The sequence below is a fragment of the Protopterus annectens genome, chromosome 8.part0 (assembly GCF_019279795.1).
Source record: "Protopterus annectens isolate FY-2018-M chromosome 8.part0, PAN1.0, whole genome shotgun sequence".
Taxonomy (NCBI): Eukaryota; Metazoa; Chordata; order Ceratodontiformes; family Protopteridae; genus Protopterus; species Protopterus annectens.
Window position 1 is genome coordinate 1,010,428,264 of NC_056741.1, and position 19,864 is coordinate 1,010,448,127.

General features: G+C 35.2%; 1 protein-coding gene across 1 annotated transcript in view; it reads left to right on the plus strand.

Annotated features, from left to right (window-relative positions):
- LOC122808387 (alpha-tectorin-like) overlaps window positions 1-19,864 on the plus strand; it is a 161,329-nt gene that overhangs the window by 18,919 nt on the left and 122,546 nt on the right. The window contains exons 3-4 of the mRNA XM_044079353.1: window positions 1,599-1,729; window positions 14,684-14,965. Coding sequence (XP_043935288.1) covers window positions 1,599-1,729; window positions 14,684-14,965 — 413 coding nt within the window. The remainder of the gene's footprint in view (window positions 1-1,598; window positions 1,730-14,683; window positions 14,966-19,864) is intronic.

Below are 19,864 nucleotides of genomic sequence, written 5' to 3' on the forward strand. Positions count from 1 at the left end.
TCTGTTGTAGGCCTTCACAGCAGATTGCTGGATGGTACTGTTGGAATCACATTTGCATATCAATCATGCCTTCAGATAAACAAACTCATGCTCATTGATAATCCTATTTTTTTGAAAGACTCTGTCATATACCTCTTCATCCTTTGTAGAGGGTGCCCCTACATGCCAGTAGCGATGGTCTTAGATGGTATCCTACATCTCTATAATAGATAATTGACATCTACTTCCTCAAACATGTATTAATTGACACTGAAACAGTGAAATTCACTTCCGCAAACAATGAAAACTTTCTTAGGGTAAGGAAGCAATTGGCCAACACCACAACTTTGGACTTTTCCCCACCATGGTGCAATCTCAGAGTTAATATATATATATATATATATATATATATATATATATATATATATATATATATAAAATTGGAGGGTGGGGGGAGCAGCTCTACACATTGGAGGTGGGTGAGCGTGAAGACCTCCCAGTTTGTTGGGTTTGATTTAGTGTGATGTGTGTTGTGGTGTTGTAGTGGCCAAGTAATTACTTACCTTAGTAAAATTTTTGATGTTTGCTGAAGTGTGTTTTGCTGTTTCAGTGTCGATGAATACAGGTGCAAGGCAAGCAGATTTTGATTATCTAATATAGACCCATGAATTATCATTGCTTTGAACACAGGACATTTGCCAATGAGTACTATATAGAGCATATGCCACTTACAAGACTGTTACAGATTTGTGTGGGCATCTGCAATGCAGTTTGTCAAATGCTGACACTGTGGACAAATCATACAAGTAGCTGCATTAGTCCATCCACATGTATGTCCTGTATGTCACAGTATCCAACTGTAAACTTCCTGTATAGTAGCAGCTGCCATGTTCTATAATTAAAGCAGAGCTAAATCAGTTAATTATTTCTTAGATGTTAAGATTAAAATCAGTTAATTATTTTTAACTGTTATATGACATGGAACTAAACAGCAATAATTAAATTAAAAGGAAGGCTAAGTCTGAGGGTGTAATTATAGTAGTTGAAAAAATGTCATGAATATGTATGCATATATGTACACGTGTATGTATATATATATATATATATATATATATATATATATATATATATACGTGTGTGTGTGTGCGTGTGCCTGTGCATGTGTGCGCGTTTGTGTGTGTATAAATAATATATTTGTGTGTGTGTGTGTGTGTGTGTGTGTGTGTGTGTGCATATATATATATATATATATATATATATATATATATATATATACATATATTTATATATATATATATATATATATTTATATATATATATATATATGCAAATTTAAAACATGTTCTATGTACAAAATTCTCAGTAAAGCAAGCTAACAAAATGTTAAACAACACATATAGGAAGAAGAAATAATGTAGTAGTGCATTGACATAAACTGCCAAATTACATAAAATATCATTTTTTTCTAAAAAAAAAAAAATAAATGCTGTAAGTTTGGGATTTTCAAGTACTTTGCTTTAAAAAATCAAAGACAGTGTCACTAATTGTAAGTGATTGTTTGATTTAACAATTACTTTGATAATTACCTGTTTATAAATTCAAGATTTTGTGTTTTTCAGAGCTTCACTTTTATCCATATGGCCCTCAACAAGGAGACATTGAAAACCCAAAAAATGATGATGGTGGATCACCTGAAATTCCCATTTCAGTAGCATTTCCCTTTTTTGAGAAATTCTACACATCTCTCTATGTGAGTTGTACTTTGCAATTTACTTTTTGCAGCCTGTGAACATTGGATTGTATTATAAATTATCTTGAAGCAATGTCAGATGTAGAATGAAGTGTACAGAACTTGAAATGCATCGAACGGATGGGTCATTTTTTTATAAACAATTGAGTAAGGTGAAGCAGATAATTAGACATTGAATAGAAGAATGTCAGGGCAATTTCTTCAGACACGAATAAAAAAATACATATACAATTTGACAATGCCAGATTGCAATGGTGAGATATAGATGAATGACTAATTTCATAGCTACTGAGATTAACTTAACATTAAAGGACAACATTAAAAGAGATAGCTGAAAGTCATAGGGAGATCGGTACAATATCTATTTTTTTCTTTTCCTTTTTTATGGTAGTCTTCCTCCTGACCATTGAGCTTACACCTTAGCTGCTCTGGTACAGAGTCACTGTCCTGATAATGAATGTAAGTGTCCATCAGATGCCTGTCTAAAATGGTTTGCTAATAAAGGACAAAACAGGAAAAAATCAGACATGCCAGCTGGGATGAAATAAAAAAAAATAAAATAACATAAAAAATCAATAGCATATGGCAATAAAGTAAAAACATGGAGAAGAAAGGGAAACTTAAAACAAGGCATAATGCAACAAGTAATATGTATACTTCTAACTAATCTAAATGTTACCCATATAACAACTGAGGGTATATCGGTATATGTTTAAGGTGCATAAATCCCCAAAACACAACCACACCCGGTGACACTATTTTAGCCCCTTTAAAATAAATGCTCATTGTTCCATTCATAAATCCATTTTAACCCCAAATATATACATAAGAGTATCAGAGCATTTGTCAAAGGAGCAATACGTTAAACCTTTCGCACCAAAGAATTACATCAAAGGAACGTTATAGCAAAATTCCCAATAAAACACAAAGACAAGTATTTTTTTGTAGGGAGCAAGTCCCCTTGTACTCCAGTGTATGGAGCTGAGTTGCCCACACCCCTGCTGCTTTATATACACATACTCCAAAATCATACTACACTGTGGAAAAGGAAAAAACTTCCTCAACCCACTGTTAGTCAGTATTTCACTATATTTCTTCACATGCACTCACCTGTCAGCTCACTCAAAATACACACAGGCATGAGTATATCAACAAATCTTGACAACATAAAATCCCAGATCTCATAAACGCAAACAATATACTGAATGTGTTATACCCAGTCAGCAGAAGACACTGACACACCAACATGCTGACTACCTAAATACTCCTGCCAATTGACAAAACACATAAAAAGTGTCTTTGCGGGGCAATCAAATCCCCCCCTGCATCTCTGCATGTAGAAGACAAGGCCCCCAGATACTGAGAAACTACATCAGAAAGTGATTTCTTGCCCTAAATCATCTAAACCACTAGAACAACTCACCACTCCATAGTCATTGTCGTACCAAATCTGTGTACAATATTTCGTTCATATAACTATTCAACCTTTACTCAGTTGACCAAATGTGAGCTTCAGATATTGTGCATTTGGCATTTCTTGCACCAACAGAAACCTACAATTGCTTATTCAACATTTTGTACTATACCTACACAAACACACACACACACACATATATACACACACACAGACACACACACACACACACACACACACACACACACACACACACACACACACACACACACACACACACACACACACACACACACACACACACACACACACACACATATAGCTTCATAGTTTCATAAGCTTATACTAGACTAATGACCACTAGGGCCCTTATAAGCCTAGCCATGCAACCTAAATGTAACTGATATTTTGATTTATATAGGGAGGTGATTTACTGACTGCCTTTGTCCGTCAGAGACATAGGTGCCAAATCAGGGGTGAATTTTCAATTACCCATCCATTGGTCTAGCAGGAACCGATCTATGCCAGGGGACCCATCCTAATAGTGAGAGGGTTGTATGTGCCCATATTGGCCAGTATGTGCCTGCCATAAAGCCCAGCAGCTCTAGCTCAATAAGCTACTAGGAGGTTAGTGTCCAGTTGCCCAGCTTGGGTTACCTAGGATAGGTCTGCTGGATGTAAAACCAATCAACTGGCCAAATATGAACTAAGAATTGCCACACTCAATGTGGGTTCATTGACAGGATGAGACTAAGAAGTGGATGACATGATGAAAACAAGGAGGCTGGACATCCTATGTATCCAGGAGGTAAGGTGGCAGGGCAGCACAGCAAAGACACTTGGCTTGGGATACAGAGTCTACTACTCAGGAGGAGGGCAGGCTAGAAATGGTGTTGGAATTGTGGTGCGTGAGAGGCTTCAGAAGACATTGAGGGATATGATCAGAATTAGTGACAGACTCGTGGCAATCAGACTCTAGTGTAATAATAGAGTAGCAAGCATAGTCTCAGCCTATTCCCCACAGCAGGATTGAGATATTGAGGAAAACAGTACATTTAGACAGCAGTTGCAGGACCTGCTAGATAAAGCAGGATGACAGGAATTGGTGTTCATAATGGATAACCTGAATGCACATATCGGAACATATAGAACAGGATATGAGGACTGCCTGGGTCCACATGGGTGGGCAACAGGAATAAAGAAGGAGAGGTCATTCTGGACTTCTGCCTAACAAATGGCTCAATGGTAGCCAACTTGTGGTTCAGAAGGAGAGACATTCACAAGATCACATACAAAAGAGGCCAACATGCAACTCAGGTAGACTTCCTCCTAGTAAGGAAAGGGCACTGGGGTAGAATCAGTGATTGTAAAGTCAGCCCCAGTGAAACAGTTGTCCCACAGCATAAACCAATAGTTGCCACAATCAGCTGCAAGCAGTGGTCAGAGAAGGTTCTAAGGTCAACATAAACCAGGTTACTTAGGGCTGCAGCATCTCAAGAAGAAAAAGAGGAAATAGGTGGAGTTGAGGAATAATGGCAGTCTCAAAAGAAGCATGTGTGAAAACTACAGAACAGATATGTAGACAAGCCAGGGATGGAAATAAGGTACATAAGGAAAGCTGGTGCTGGAATACAGAAGTTTAGGAAGTCATCAAAAGAAAGGGGTGCAGGAACAAAGTGAGAGATAGAAAAGATTGACCAGGCTAGGAAAGAATAATGGTTGGCTAACAGAGGGTAAGGGAGGAGTTGTAATAGCAAAGACAAGTTATCAGTGGCACTCTACCAACTTCTGGAAATGAACTCAGTGGATGGCACAAATAAAGTATCAGGTTGCAAGGCAAAGACAGAAAGTTAAGAAAGATAGTCAGACACCCTTCAAAAGGGATGCCAGCAACTACCTGCTCACCAGTTCAGGATATCAAAGCCAGATAGAAGGAGTACTTCCAGCAGCTTCTGAATTAAAAAAAATCAGAAGCTGTACTGCCCCAAACACAGCCTATGGTGAGAGAAGAGGAGGAGCCCACCCAAGAAGAAGTAAGAACAGCACTAAGGAAAATTAAATCAGGGAAAGCAGCGGGCTCAGATGCAGTCACAACAGGTATGATAAAGATGTTGTATGAGATGGAAAAGAATAGCTCCTGAGGATGCTCAAAGAAGTATGGAGAAAAAGAAGTATCCCAGATGACTGGAGAATAAGCAGACTAGTGCCAGTGCTCAAGAACAAATGGGATATTCACAACTGTCGGCAGTATAGAAGTATCAAACTCCTATCACACTGCATGAAAGTAATGGAGAGGGTGACTGATAAATGAATTCACACACTAGTAGAAAGTAAGATGGAAAATGAGCAGTTCAGTCTCAGATCAGAATGCACCACAACTGTCCTGATGTTTGCAGTGACACAGATGCTTGAGAAGAAGTTAGAAACAAGGAAAGAGTCCAAGTGGGCATTCCTAGACTTTGAGAAAGCATATGACAAGGTCCCAAAAAAGCTGATTTGGGTGGTTCTGTGGTGATTCTGAGTCCCAAAATCATTGTAGAATTAGTGCATGCCATGTACAAGGACCCAACAACTCAAGTACAAGCAGTGTTTGGTCTTACAATGGGGTTCCCAGTGGAAGTAGGTGTGTGCCATTGTTCACCTCTGAGTCCACTGCTGTTCTCTGGAAGAAGAAAGAGTAATGTCAGCAGGAGAGAGGGAAAGAACAGAAAACAGTGAAAGGAAACAGTAGTACAATCAATATTATCACAAAATTACTAGAAATAGTGTAGCAAATCAAAGTGATGTTAGTAATACTACTGTACATAGTATTCTACATTTCTATAAGTGATGCAGAACTACCAATGTTAAACAAAAGACTGGATATTCCTATACGTAAAATGCTTATTTCAAGCAATATTTTACATTTGTTGTAATTTGAAACTGATATGTCATAATGAGGTTTCTGCTAATAAAAATTTGCCTTCTAGACCTTCCATATTTATACAAAATCACATGATCATCTCTTTATGAATGCTTGTGAAAGAATGTTAAAAAAAAGTTGTGAAAGTTTGTTGATATCAAAATAAAGGATTTCATGACAATTTGTTGACATCAGAAAGGCAGTCTTTACAAAATCTGAAACAGGATAAAATATAATTCTTATACATAAGCTCTGATGGCTTAGTGGTAAACTGCTGTGACTATAGTGTACAGGGTTCTGGGTTCTAGACCTGCAAGGGCTGTTTATTTTGGAGGTGGAGGACGGCATAATGGTTAAGGTGTTTACCTTATAGACACATGGTGCAGGGTTTGAGTCTCACATGGGGTAACTGGCTAGGCTTAAAAATGGCCCACAAGGGCAGGTAGCCTAGTACTAATCTATGAACCTATAAAGGAGGTATTATAATGATATTGGGGAAGGAATACAACTATTAGAGTATATTATTTATGCCATCTGGTAAGTCTGTTTATTCAAATTTGACTGAAAATCCAATGTTTAACTAAATAAATAGATTTTTATTGACTTTTATAAGTCATTAGCCTATATGGCTTTTGCACAGTAAAATTCCCAAGACAACCAGATATGTTTAGTATTCCCAAAAAAAAAAAAACTGATTTTCTCCTATAGGTCTTGCTATATCTATTAGGGTTATTTAATGGAAAAAATCTTATTCTTTGTGGAGTTTAATTAATTGGTACAGGAAACCAAATCATATATTAAGTCTGTATTGGATTTGATCACTATACTTAAGTGAAATTTAATAACAGTGATATTTTATTAACTTCAGACATTGTTTCCTTATATGCCAATATTCACCATTCCTTAAGTTTTTATACCCGAGAAAAACTAGAAATGTCAAGATTTAGAATGGGATAACAAAGTATTTCTGTATAATAATGTTGGTCACAGCAGTTAAATGAGGCAGCAAAGGGATTCAGTATGGCACCTATATGTGCCATTATCTTCATAGTACAGTGGAAAGAAATTTGTTTTTAAGAAATATATTTTCATATATGTCACTTGCTATGAACATTTTCTTTTTATACAGAAAAGAAATATAGAAACTTTCGCAAAACCCAAGTGGAACAGAAGGTTTGCACGTTTCCAAATAATTCCAACAGAGTTTATTAGAACTGTGTAAGGGCTTTTGCAATGATCAACATTGCTTCCTCAGACAAAAAACAACTACGTAAAAAAACAGTTTAAATACACATATTACATTTAAAATGAACCAATCACATTTCTTAAAAAGCCTTCCAAAAACATTGAACAAATTGTGAGCACAAATTTAAAGGAACATTACATTACATTTATTACATTTAAATGTTATTTGTACTCACAGTTTGTTCAATTTTTTGGAGGGCTTTTTAAGAAATGTGATTGGTTCATTTTAAATGTAAGTGTGTATTCAAACAGTTTTTTTACATATTTTTTTTTTTGTCTGAGGAAGCAATGTTGATCATTGCAAAAGTACTTACACAGTTCTAATAAACTCTGTTGGAATTATTTGGAAACGTGTAAACCTTCTGTTGGGTTTTGCTGATTTTTATTGAATTGAGGATTTGCTTGCTGCTTGGGGATTTTTTTGGTGTTCTAATATAGAAACTTTATTTAACTTTCAAATGCTTGTGAATAATGTTGAAGCAGGCTTGACCTTTTTGCCTAGCTAAGTTATTATTTTTATGTTTCTTGATGTGAACATGTTTTATGATGAACAAGATTACAAGTTTTTAACTTATAAGAAAGTGCTGAGAAAAAATGACGTTATTCACTACCCGAGCCACCACCATAGACATGTAAGAAATAGTATAACTAAAAATAAACATAAATCTGAGATTAAATGGAAAAACTAGTGACCTGTACAAGTTTGTTATACACACAAAAGAAGTGGTTAACAGGTTAAAAGTGAGAAAGCATTCAGACAGAGGTATTCCAAAAGCATACAAAGTGATAGAAGAAGTGCATTGTGACTGCATAAATAATATTATACTTAACCAAAAGGTGAAGAAAAGAAATGCATTTATGTATATTTTTGTTGCAAAATCTGTCAGTGATAATTTTTATTTAACAGAAATACTGAAGTATTTTAACTGAGGACAGAGACAATAAAACTATTGTGGGGACATCTTCTTAAATTGCATATAAAATACATAACTGTGGGATACCTTTAACTATAGCAAACACACACAGTATATTGTAAATAATAGTAATTGTTTCAGATACCCTGGCAGGGGGAGTGTAATGTGGAGCATTTAATACAGAGAAACCAAATGTAGTTTGAGGAAAACAGTAAGTAACATACAAATGATATTAAGGGTGAATTCATAATGTTTTGTTGAAATACAAACAAAAAATGCTAATCTTTGGCTCACTCCACCTCCACAACTTTTATTAAAATACATTGAGCACTTTCATTCCAAAGAATATACAGGGAACTTCATCAGATGACAGCAATGAATAACATCTACATTTAAATACTGTTCATAAAAAAAAATCACATGGCTGTATTCATCCAGTAACAAATTGCTTAGATCTAATAATACAAACTGCCACTTTAAGAAAAATGGACAAATTAACAGAACCATTAATGCCTGGATATCTAAAAAAGCATCAAATTCAAATTGTCATACTAACTACCTTCTCTGCAATAGCGATTCTAAATCATCTCTCTTAAAATCCTTTCTAACATGCTCTGATATAAAAAATACAAACTTTTTATAATTTTTGCATTGTATACTCACAGCAAGAGGTTCTCCCGTTTGATTCTTGACTGGAGCACCTTCTGTGTGGAGTCTGCATGTTCTCCCCCCAGTCGAGTGGCGTTTGAAAGACATACGTAGAATGGGTGTGCCTTTGCTGAAGGTTGGGCGTCAAGCTGACACCTCTGCACCCGTAAAAAATCTACTGCCAATCATTAGCGGACCGGAGTTCCACTGTGGCGACCCCTAACCGGGAAAAGCCAAAAGAAGAACAAACAACAACTGTGTTGATACAGATGATTTTTTCATCTTTATTTTTGATGCTTCTCATATGTTCAACTACTCTTTCTTTTTAACTTTCTGACTGTGTTATCAATATAAAAACTGTCACAAGCTGTGCTTTCAGCATGATAAATCACTTGACTAGTTTCACAACTGCACCTATCCTTAGACCCATAGTAATGTTTATAAACAGATTTAAAAAATTGCTATTTGCATCAATCTACATTGCCTGCATCCAAAGCAGGGAAAGTACCACTGTTCTTATTAGTCAGTTTATTATCATTGAAAGTAGATTTAGCTCTTTCTAAAATGCTTCTATTATTAGCTGCCCTCTTATCCACATACCAAGGAGAAATCACTTAGAAACCCCCTCAAAATTTCATTAACCCTCAGAGCACTGCAACATTATCTAGTAATGTTCTTAAATAGTTTGTTGTCACAGGTATATGTTAACGGTATTACCAGCTTGGTTTTATCATTGAAATCTTTATCTGCTGTTTCACTTTTGTCTTTAACACTCATAATAGGCTTATACCTATTATTCCTATTAGAACATACTTCATTCAGTTGTTCATTGTCCAAACTATTAGGATAACTCCTTTCAATAAAAAAGCAGTTGTCTCATTACATTTGTCAATAAACACCTCATCCTCTGAGGTTAATCTTGATGCCCTAATGAAATGACTTTTTATTATTCTCCGCTTTGTATATAATGAATGCATACTAAAATAATCTAAATATTTATTACCCCTTATGGGTTTCTTTTAATTTATATATATATATATATATATATATATATATATATATATATGTATATATCATATTTGATTATCATTCTTCTTATAAACAGTTACATCTAAATAGTCAATACTCTTATTATGGTGTTTAGATTCAAACTTCAAGTACACAGATGCATTGTTCATATATTCAAAAAAATCAATCAACTTATCTACACCTACATTCCATAAAAGAAAAAATCATCAATAAATCTGATAAGTAACAAGCAATGTTTAAAAAAGAGTACTGTTAAAAACATTCAGCTGTTCCCATAAAACTATAAAAATATTAGTATATGTAGGTGCCATGACTGCACCCACTGACACCCCTGTTCATTGTTGATAACACTGATCCTCAAAAAAAAGTATTCAACACTAAATAAAGTAACGCACAAATTAAGTCATTATCTATACAATTTTCAAGCTTTAAATGACTGAGGAAATTCTTAAACATCTCCACACCCTCCAAATTCAGTATAATTGTATAAAGCAATAGTACATTTATAGTTGTATTTTAACTTAACACAGGTTGGCGGTAATGTTTAATGGCCACCACCAAGGGTTCTACTTTTGATCCCTTAGCCGATACAGTTGACCTAAAGGGAGAATTTTGTAAGTTTTTATGTATCTTATATATCCCATATATAGCAGGCAATCTTGGGCTCTTGAATAGTCAAAAAATGCAACACTTGTTCAGTAAATATAGCTTCATGATATAATCTATTTAAAACAAAATTTATTTTTGTATAATGGTTGAAAACAGCCATTTTTTTCCTCAATAACCCTGTATTGCTCATTATTATTTAACATATTATCCATGCCTTTATTCTATTCTTCTTCATTCATCAGTACCATACATCCTGCTTTGTTTGTCATCATAACACATGTATCAGTGTTATGACATAAAAATTGTAATGCCTCCCTCTCCTCTTTCATTAGATTATCATTTTAAAAAAACTTTCTTCCTTCAACTGTTTTATTAACATTCCTCTTAAAAACTTTTTAAAACCAGAGTCACCAATTCTTGAAATAACGTGACTGCAAAATTACAAAGGGGGGACACTCATCTTCTTCAAACCCATACCTTTACATGCAATGTGCTTTTTACTGAAATGTACTTTTAAGTTTAAATTTCTTGACATAAGTTTGAAAGATAAAAATAACATCTGCAGGCCTTATGGCCTGAAACAAAGGACAAACCCCCCAATAAAAGGTTCAATTAATTGTCATCCAATTTTTAGGAACTCACATTTATAATATTAAAAGTACCTTGCTGTTTTGTAATGTTTCCATTACTGATTTTACCAAACTTCATCACATTCATGGAATTCTTATCGGAATCGTTTAAAGCCAAAACTAGCCCCACTTTTTCTGCTTCCACCATAGTTCCACCAACTGTATTCTGGATGGCATTATAACCAGCTGTTGCTTCAGATGTTAGGTGAATATTCCATGCCTAAATGATAATTGTCTTCAACACTGGAAGAAACTAAATCTACCATGCTCTGTACATCACTCAGCGAGTAGTCCTGGCATACAGTTAGGACTTCTAAAACCTTGCCCTCTGCTGTTTTCCATTGGAAACTCCTGAAACTGATCATGATTGGTACACTGCTGATTGTGACCATGCCCTCTGAATGGACCCATTGTGCAGCTTTATGGCTGATCTTGCTGTTGCCGTCCCTAAACTGGATAAAGATAGTGTCACCTCTGATGATGCCCTAATTAAAAAAAAAATCATTCTAACTGGATGTTTTGTGTCTTTCTTGGGATGGCATGTAATTCTGTAGATAAGCATTACATTTAGCTGAACTTGGAAAATTATTCTGCTGTTGATTTACAACATATAATGAAGATTAGTCTATTCATTTTTTAATATCAATATCTCTGTTAAATTTCTTAATTTTTCTTTGTTCTATAATTTAATCTTTGTTTGCCACTTACTCAAATAACTCATCAAGTCTGTTGTGGAAACTTTTCTTCATCACATTTCTGTTGCAAAATTTCCAATTTATACAGGATTTTCTAAAGTTATATTTCATCTTATTTAACTGGAAGCCTCCTTTTTGACTCTCTCTCATATAATACCACCCAATCCTTCAGCAGAGGCTCATTCCCTTCTTTACTGATAGGGACTTTGTTAATCTTTGGAATCACTCCAGCACATAAACATTTCTTAAAATAAAAGTTGTCCTACTGCACTGTTTTAAATTTGCTTAATTCACTTTCATACTCTTTCACAGTACCTTCAATGTCACAACACTCTGGTGCTCACCACTGAAGAGCTTCATCCGCTGTGAACACCAAAGGTTTAACTTGTTCATTCCTTCACTCATATCTTTGCCACTGAATAAAACAGGCTGTCTCACTTCCCTTCCAAGAACAATGTTCTTATTGATACCTGAGAAAGTCACATTTTCTTCTCCAGTGTTATCACAGAAGACTACGCTATTCATATTTTAGCCATAAAACTGTCTTTCAAATTCTCTGTAAATGTATGCAGTGCAGGAAACCAAACATGGAAAATAAATAAAAGAAACCTTCCACGCTCAGTGTAAACTTAACTAAATACAAACAAAACACACCAAGTTTCAGCTTGCTCCACCACATTGACGTTTATTAAAATTCCATAAGTGCTTTCATTAAAGAAAATAAATAAAGGAACTTCATCAAATGTCAGAAATGAATAATATGTAGAAGGTTTCTTTGTGATGTTTTGAATAAACATATAACTATAACAGGTAATAAATATAACTTCCAGAGAATTGTCTAGAATATTTTATCAGTGAAAAGCAGTAATATACAAAATAAGCTGTTATACTTACACATGAAATGGTGAAGTTTACAATTCAAACCAAAAGGTAAAAGGGTCACACAAACAAACAATTTGGTAAAAATTCCAAGGACTATCAAGTCATGCTAGAGTTGTCACAGTGTAATGCCTTAAATCTCATAGAGTAGAGGCCCATGGGATATATGCAAATGGCTCCTTAACAATATGCCAGTGTTTCAATTCAATGGCATTTTAATGTCCATGACTTTTTATTTTATGTCTCTATGGTGCAGTCAGGCCAAAAAATCCAAACCCAAACAACTATAGACATGCCACCTTTCAGCCTTTTTCTGAACTCGTCAGTACCACATACGTATATTGTCTGGTTATATTTTAGAAGCACAGAAGAACAAGCCTGATGTCCACAAACATTAGGATTACTGCAAAATATTCCAAATAACATCAAAACCAAATGATAAACTGGTCACACAGACAAGCCATTTAGTAAAATTTCCAAGACAGATCCAGCAATCAAAAGTCATCTCTGTGTAGTACCTTAAACTTCCTGTAGTGAAGATCCATGGAATAAATGTACATGACTCTTTAAGGACATATAAGTGGTTCAGCTGCATGGCTTCTGAATATCCATGACAGTTTACTATTTTAAATTCTTTATAGTGCATTAAGGCCAATAAAGCCAAAAATCACTAGCTGTAGACATGCTTTGTTTCACTCTTTTTCCAAACTCATAAGTACAGCATAAGTAGATTGTCTGGCTGTACTTTAGAAACACAGAGCTTAAAAACAAGTTTATGTCCATAAACAACAGGGTGCCTCCAAAATATCCCAAATAACATCCAAACCAAAGGGTAAAAAGGTCACACAAACCATTTAGTAAAAACTCCAAGAAAGATCCAGCCAAGATAGAATCTTCGTTGTGTAATACTTCAAACCTCTTGTAATGGAAATGCATGGGAAATAACCACATTACCCCTAAGGACATACCAGTGTTTAAAATTTGCATATTCCACCAGAATTAAATGAGATGTTTTAATCACTTCTGTTTTTGAAGTTGACATCAGTTAATTTGTATAATTAATTGTTTTTTTTCTGACTGGTTATTTTAAAATATCATTATGTGATTTCGACTGGTTATTTTAAAATATCATTATGTGATTTCTAATGTTTTTATATGGTTCATATCATATTTGTAGGTTTGTCTTGAAAAATCCTAAAAGAATTGTCTTGCAAAAAATGCACAATAGTATTTAATAATAAAATGTATCTTTTAATCTCAATGTTCTTAAATACCAGTTTGTCAGCAATTTGGGGATGCATAGTTCTCTAAAACTGCTTTTGAATGAATCATGACGAGTAGGATAGAAAAAAGAAGTTATCACCCTCACAAGCTCTATAACCTCTGAAAACCCCAGCTGCTTGACCAGTCTTATTAGTAATCTATATAAAATACATTATCCACTTGATTTCTGCAATTTCTACTTGTACATTGTACTTTTGAATCACAACTAAGATTAGGTTTAAGACTAGGTTGGAGTATTTGCTAGTTAACAAAAATGAAAAATATAACTTTGCTTACTGCTATGCAGCATGTCCGAGAAAACCCAGGAAGCAGCTCAATGTTAACTTTTCTGAGGTAAATAAAATGAACTCACCGCTGACCTTCATAAGCAGTGCAATCTTGTATCTTTATGGTACGCTGGGTTCATAATCAGAGATCACATGGATTTAAGGAACATGACGACTTTTCCTTAGAGTCCCACCAAAAATTCCATAAGGCTAACACCTATGTATATTGTTTTAATAACATACACTTATATACCATAATTTGTTTGTAGTAAAATTAAGCACATTGATGCAATTTGGTTCAGCACATTTGGATAATTTGTATTTTAATAAATGTGTCTTATCTATCTTGGACATGAAACTTGAAACTGGCAAATAATTTTGCATTGTATATGAGACAACCTTTGCACAAATTGTTTTTTTTTTTTTTTTTGATTGTATAGGTGAACAACAATGGAGTGGTTTCCTTCCAAGCACCTGTATCACAATACACACCAAATGCTTTCCCTTTGTCAGATGGAAGGGCCTTTGTGGCACCATTCTGGGCAGATGTGGATAACAGTTTGTATGGATCTGTGTACTACAGAGAGAGTGTAAATGCAGAGCTTCTCCATAGGACCACTGCAGAAGTCAACAGATACTTTCCAGAACTACAGTTCACTACTACCTGGGTATTTGTAGCCACATGGGATCAAGTTGCCTTTTTTGGATCATTGTCAAGTAAGGTTAGAGATTAATCTATTATTTGCTATTAGTTTAACTATCATGAAGCTTGCTGCATCTCCTATTTATCAAAAAGTATGATTAAAACATCTGAAAGCAGAATGTAAGGTGGTGTGCTTAATATTTCTAAATTCCATCTCATTATAACAACCCCATCAGGATGACACTGCATTTCTTCATATGAAGTCTGTGCTGCTGATCTCATGGATTTCAAAGGCATAAGCAATGTTACATGGTTTGTTGTAATACTTGAACCATACCTCTCAGCTGTCCAGATGTTTGTAGAATGTCCAGATTTTTGCCTCATATTTTTGGTCTGTTCCTCATAAAAACTGTGGTTTTATGAATTTTTGTGGCAAAGCAGTGAGGACTGAATTTACTAAATAATGACAGGCATTTGAGTTTCAGAATTCATATCCTTCAGAAAATGCATGCAAATACAATGCCTTTTATTCTAGCAACTTTCTAAGTTTAAGATAGCAATATTTAAAATCTGTCCCTGTTTTGGGGCTTTGTTCCCCCATTATTTTTGGCTTTGTCCAGATTTTTTGTGCTAAGAGGTTGAGAGGTATGCCTTAAACTATTGTTCATTCATATTGGAAACTCACCTGTAGCATCATATTCTCACACTAGACATTTTGGTTCTGTCTTTCCTTGCTTTATGCTTTGTAGTGTAGCCTTAGTAGCCATCCCCTCCCTCCATATATACACAAGAAAGGTTCCTTAGTGATAGTAATGCCTTTGTTATGCTTAACAAGCAGTCCTGGAGAAAAATGGGTCCCTTGTCATTATAGCAGAACTGGTCTATGAAATAATCTCATTAGCTTTTATTTAGTTCGTAATATTGCTAATTTAATATTCACTTTAGTCATTGCCAGCATAGAAAATTATAATTTTAGATGATAACAATGATGACATAGCCATGGCTTTCAGTCTATGAGGAAGTCTTGTCCACATAAGAGAATGCAGCACCAGCCAAAGCAGGTATAATAACTGGGCCACATAGCACCATTTGAATTAGGTGACTCTGTCATCCTTATTACTTATTGGATACATTCACTACTTATCTCTCATGACAAAATTGAATGAGATGTGCACTTAAACCAGTCTGTCTATTGTTGCAGAAAATGTAACCCTCCTACCTCCCCCTGCTCATTTTCATGCCCCTTGTCATGGTTTGAAGGAGTTCTGCATGATTCTACAATGTGCTCGGTCAATACGCTCCATAAACCATCACCTTTTTCAAATACGAGATTCACAAAACCTATGTGCTTTACATTTGATTTCCATATTGCTGGAGTGGGAAAAGTCTAATAAGTCACATAAAAGCTGGATAATGTATTACTATTCTGGCAAAGTTTAAGTGGTTATGAAGCAGACAGATCACAGGACTATGGAAGCTATCATGTAAACTTTGTATGTGACAAACCCTGGAACTTCATCCAGTAACTTCTCCTGTGTCCCCAAGCTGCACCCATCGCATCTTGTTTTTACACAACTTGCAAGGGTCCAATGCACTGTTTTGACCCTTGCTCTATACATGACAGCCATTTATGCTGCATATCATCAGTTGAGAGGTAATTTGCATACCTACTAATTAGCTTTGAGTTATAACCATATGTCTCTAAATTAAATTCACCCACTTTAACATAATAGACATAGCTCTTGTACTATGACCTGTTAAAAGCAATCAACCAGCAGGCATCTGGGATAAGTGTAAAGAAACTAGACTATCCAAAGAATCCCAACCAGACGCAGGAAGAACATGTAAACTACACAGACAATGACCAAAGTCAAGACTAAACATCAAACATTGGCCCTATGAGAAAGAGCTCATACCACTAAGTCACCATTCTCCCCATCTATTTTATAAATACCTACCCTATAACACAGTCTTCAACTTTTGTATAGTTATAGAACACATGAGGCCCTCCAATACTTAAAGAAAAAAAACATCAAGTCCTGGAATTAAAGTTCTCCACAGCTGTAAATAACCAAGAATTTGAACAATTAAAAGGTAGATTACTGCTAATATAATTAACTTTAATGTTTTTAACTTATGTCTCAACTATCCAACCTTAGCAAAATGCCCTCAGTTTTGCCATATGTTTGTCCTGAGAAGCAAACCAATATGGGAATGCTCTCTCTCATGACAGCTCTCTAGCACTGTATTGCTGTACTGGGCTAATATGTGAATGTACGTACCATACATATGCATTGTACATCAGTGAAAAATGAACAACTCATAAGGACACTAATACACTGTTAAACAAAGACATTATTTAAGAAAGGTAAGCAATGTCTTTCTTAAATAATGTCATTGTGTAATAGCAATAACCTATTCCTGGATATGGGTAACACAGGATTAAGCCACACTTGGCTTTGTTTGATAACTCGGGCTTGGCCCCCATGATCAAACCACACCAGCCGTGGGTTAATCCTGTGATACCCACAGCCTCTATTGCTAAATTGCTATCTAAAAGTAAATGGTAGACTTTCCTTGGTGTTCTTGAACTTAAACAGGTAGTGATTTGTTTTGTTTTTCATATGTTGCTGAGCCAACAAATACTACTGCCAGAGGCCAGAAACATGGTATTTGTTTTACTGTTTAATGTAGCTCCATAACTTTCACTATACAGTCAAGAAGAAGTTCTCACCTGAGTAAAATAATTTAATTCACATTTATTTAGTGATAAGGCAGAAACGCTGTTCATTTTCACGAGCTTCACAAGAATGAGAGGAAAAAAGGAGATGCACCCATTCTTTTGGTATTTAGTATAATACCATAAGCAAGCACTATTTCACAGCTTGCTTAAGGATTGCCAGCTTTACAAGTAACTAAAATAAGAATTTGCAACTAGGCAATGGGTCCTTGCAGTAGTACAAATGAAAATAAACAAAATATAACAAAGCTCGGACCCAGGTAGGCTAGGTAAAAAACTTTAATAAAACAAAAGTGTTAAAAAAAGGGTAAGCACTTTCAAGGTACAAGCCCTCTTCATCAGACAATTACACCATAAAAACTGTTCACTTTAAAAACATAGCACAACCAATCAGAAAGCAACTGATGCATACATTAACAACATCCTAGTGCTTAAAGGAGCGTGTATAAAGACATGGTTTCAAGGATATAGCTTCATTAATGCCAGGTACTTTATCAGCTTGGAAGTAAAAAATCCACTTTTGTTCACAAGATCCGTTCTTATTTTAATATTTCCTCCCCTGACATCCACATTTATTAATTCTAAAATGAAGAATTTAAAGTTATGTTGAGTACCTGAAGTAATCAAGTTTCGATAATGCACTGGTATCACCACCATTCTCTGATGTCTCTAATGTGTTCCTGTATGCGTTCTCTAAGTGACCTATTGGTTTTACCAGTATAATAGGCACCACAAACAGTACAGAAACTATAATAAACCAGATTAGTAGATGAACAATCTGCATAAAAACAAAACTCAATTGAATAGTGTAATACTGAATGTGTAAAATTAGCCCCTGTAAATATATATTTACAGATGCTACAGTGCTTACACATATGTGTACCTGATCTATGAGAAGAAATGGCTAATACATTATCTTGCTTCCTATAGCATAGGTACCTCTTAAGTGATTTATTATTCTTGAAAGAAAATTGTGGTGTGACAGTGACAACGTCCCTAAGTACCGCATTAGCAGATAAAATACTCCAGTGCTTCTTAATCACATCACAGATGGCACCTACATAACTAGAAAAAGTCAAAGGGAACCTAATGGTATTAGTCATTGTTGTCACTGGAATGTCAGCAACAATTGTTTTTTTAGAAAAATAAGGTTTACCTACCCCATCCCTCATGGACAAAACAGACTCTATACAGGAATTAATGTCATTCTCTTTGTAACCCCTTACAAAAAATCAAGTTTTAAATCATTAAATGCTGACTGTAAAAGCCACTCATCATTATGAAGCCTGATAGTTCTAAGGAATTGAGATTTCAGTACATTATGTGATACATGGTGGGGATGCATACTATTTTTATGTAAGTATGCATTTTTCTCATCTGCAGCCTCCTAGAAATTATTCTAGAAAACAATTTTTTTTTATTTAATGGTGATTTCTATTTGCAGAAGGTTGGCGTAGCGATGGGCACAGCTTGTGCCAACAGCTATACCAACCTTGCATTGGCCCAGTGGGAGAAAGAACATATTTTTATGGGCATTTGATATGGTATAAACGTTTTACCGACAATGTTTTTATGCTGTTGAATGGTTCTGAACCTATATTATCATGATTTGTTGACTATCTGCATACTACTACTTCATTTCTTAAGTTTTCAGTTAAATATTCTAACTTTGAGATGGATTTCTTAGATGTGAGCATATGTAAAATAGATTTGGGTGGGGTATCCATGTGTATTTTTAGGAAAGAAACAAGGAAAAATGTTAGTTGTTGATAAATGTCATAGTTCAATAGATATAACATCCTATAGCAAAAATAGTGACTGAGTCCAATAAATGCTAAGGCAAATATCTTCATGTTTTCTGGTGACTGCCTCTTTCTTTCTAGTAACCACATGTCATAGGTTCATAGGTTCATAGGTTCATACTAGGCTATCTGCCCTAGGGCATTTATAAGCCTAGCCAGAGTGTGTTTGGCTTTCGCCACCCATTTTAAATTAATTTTGCTATGCGGTTTTTGAGGTTAGTATACTGTGCCTCTGTCTAACAGTGACACAGAAGTGATAGCCGGGGTAAACCTACAATCTCCCATCCACTCATCAAGATTCCTCTTGAAGAGAGTCAATGTGGGACTCTGCCGAACCTGGACTGGGATTTTATTCCAGAGTGAAGGGAGCCTCTGGGTTATGAATCTGTCCCTCCAGCATGTCCTATTTATTTCAGTGCTGAGGTTCAAGTCTCTC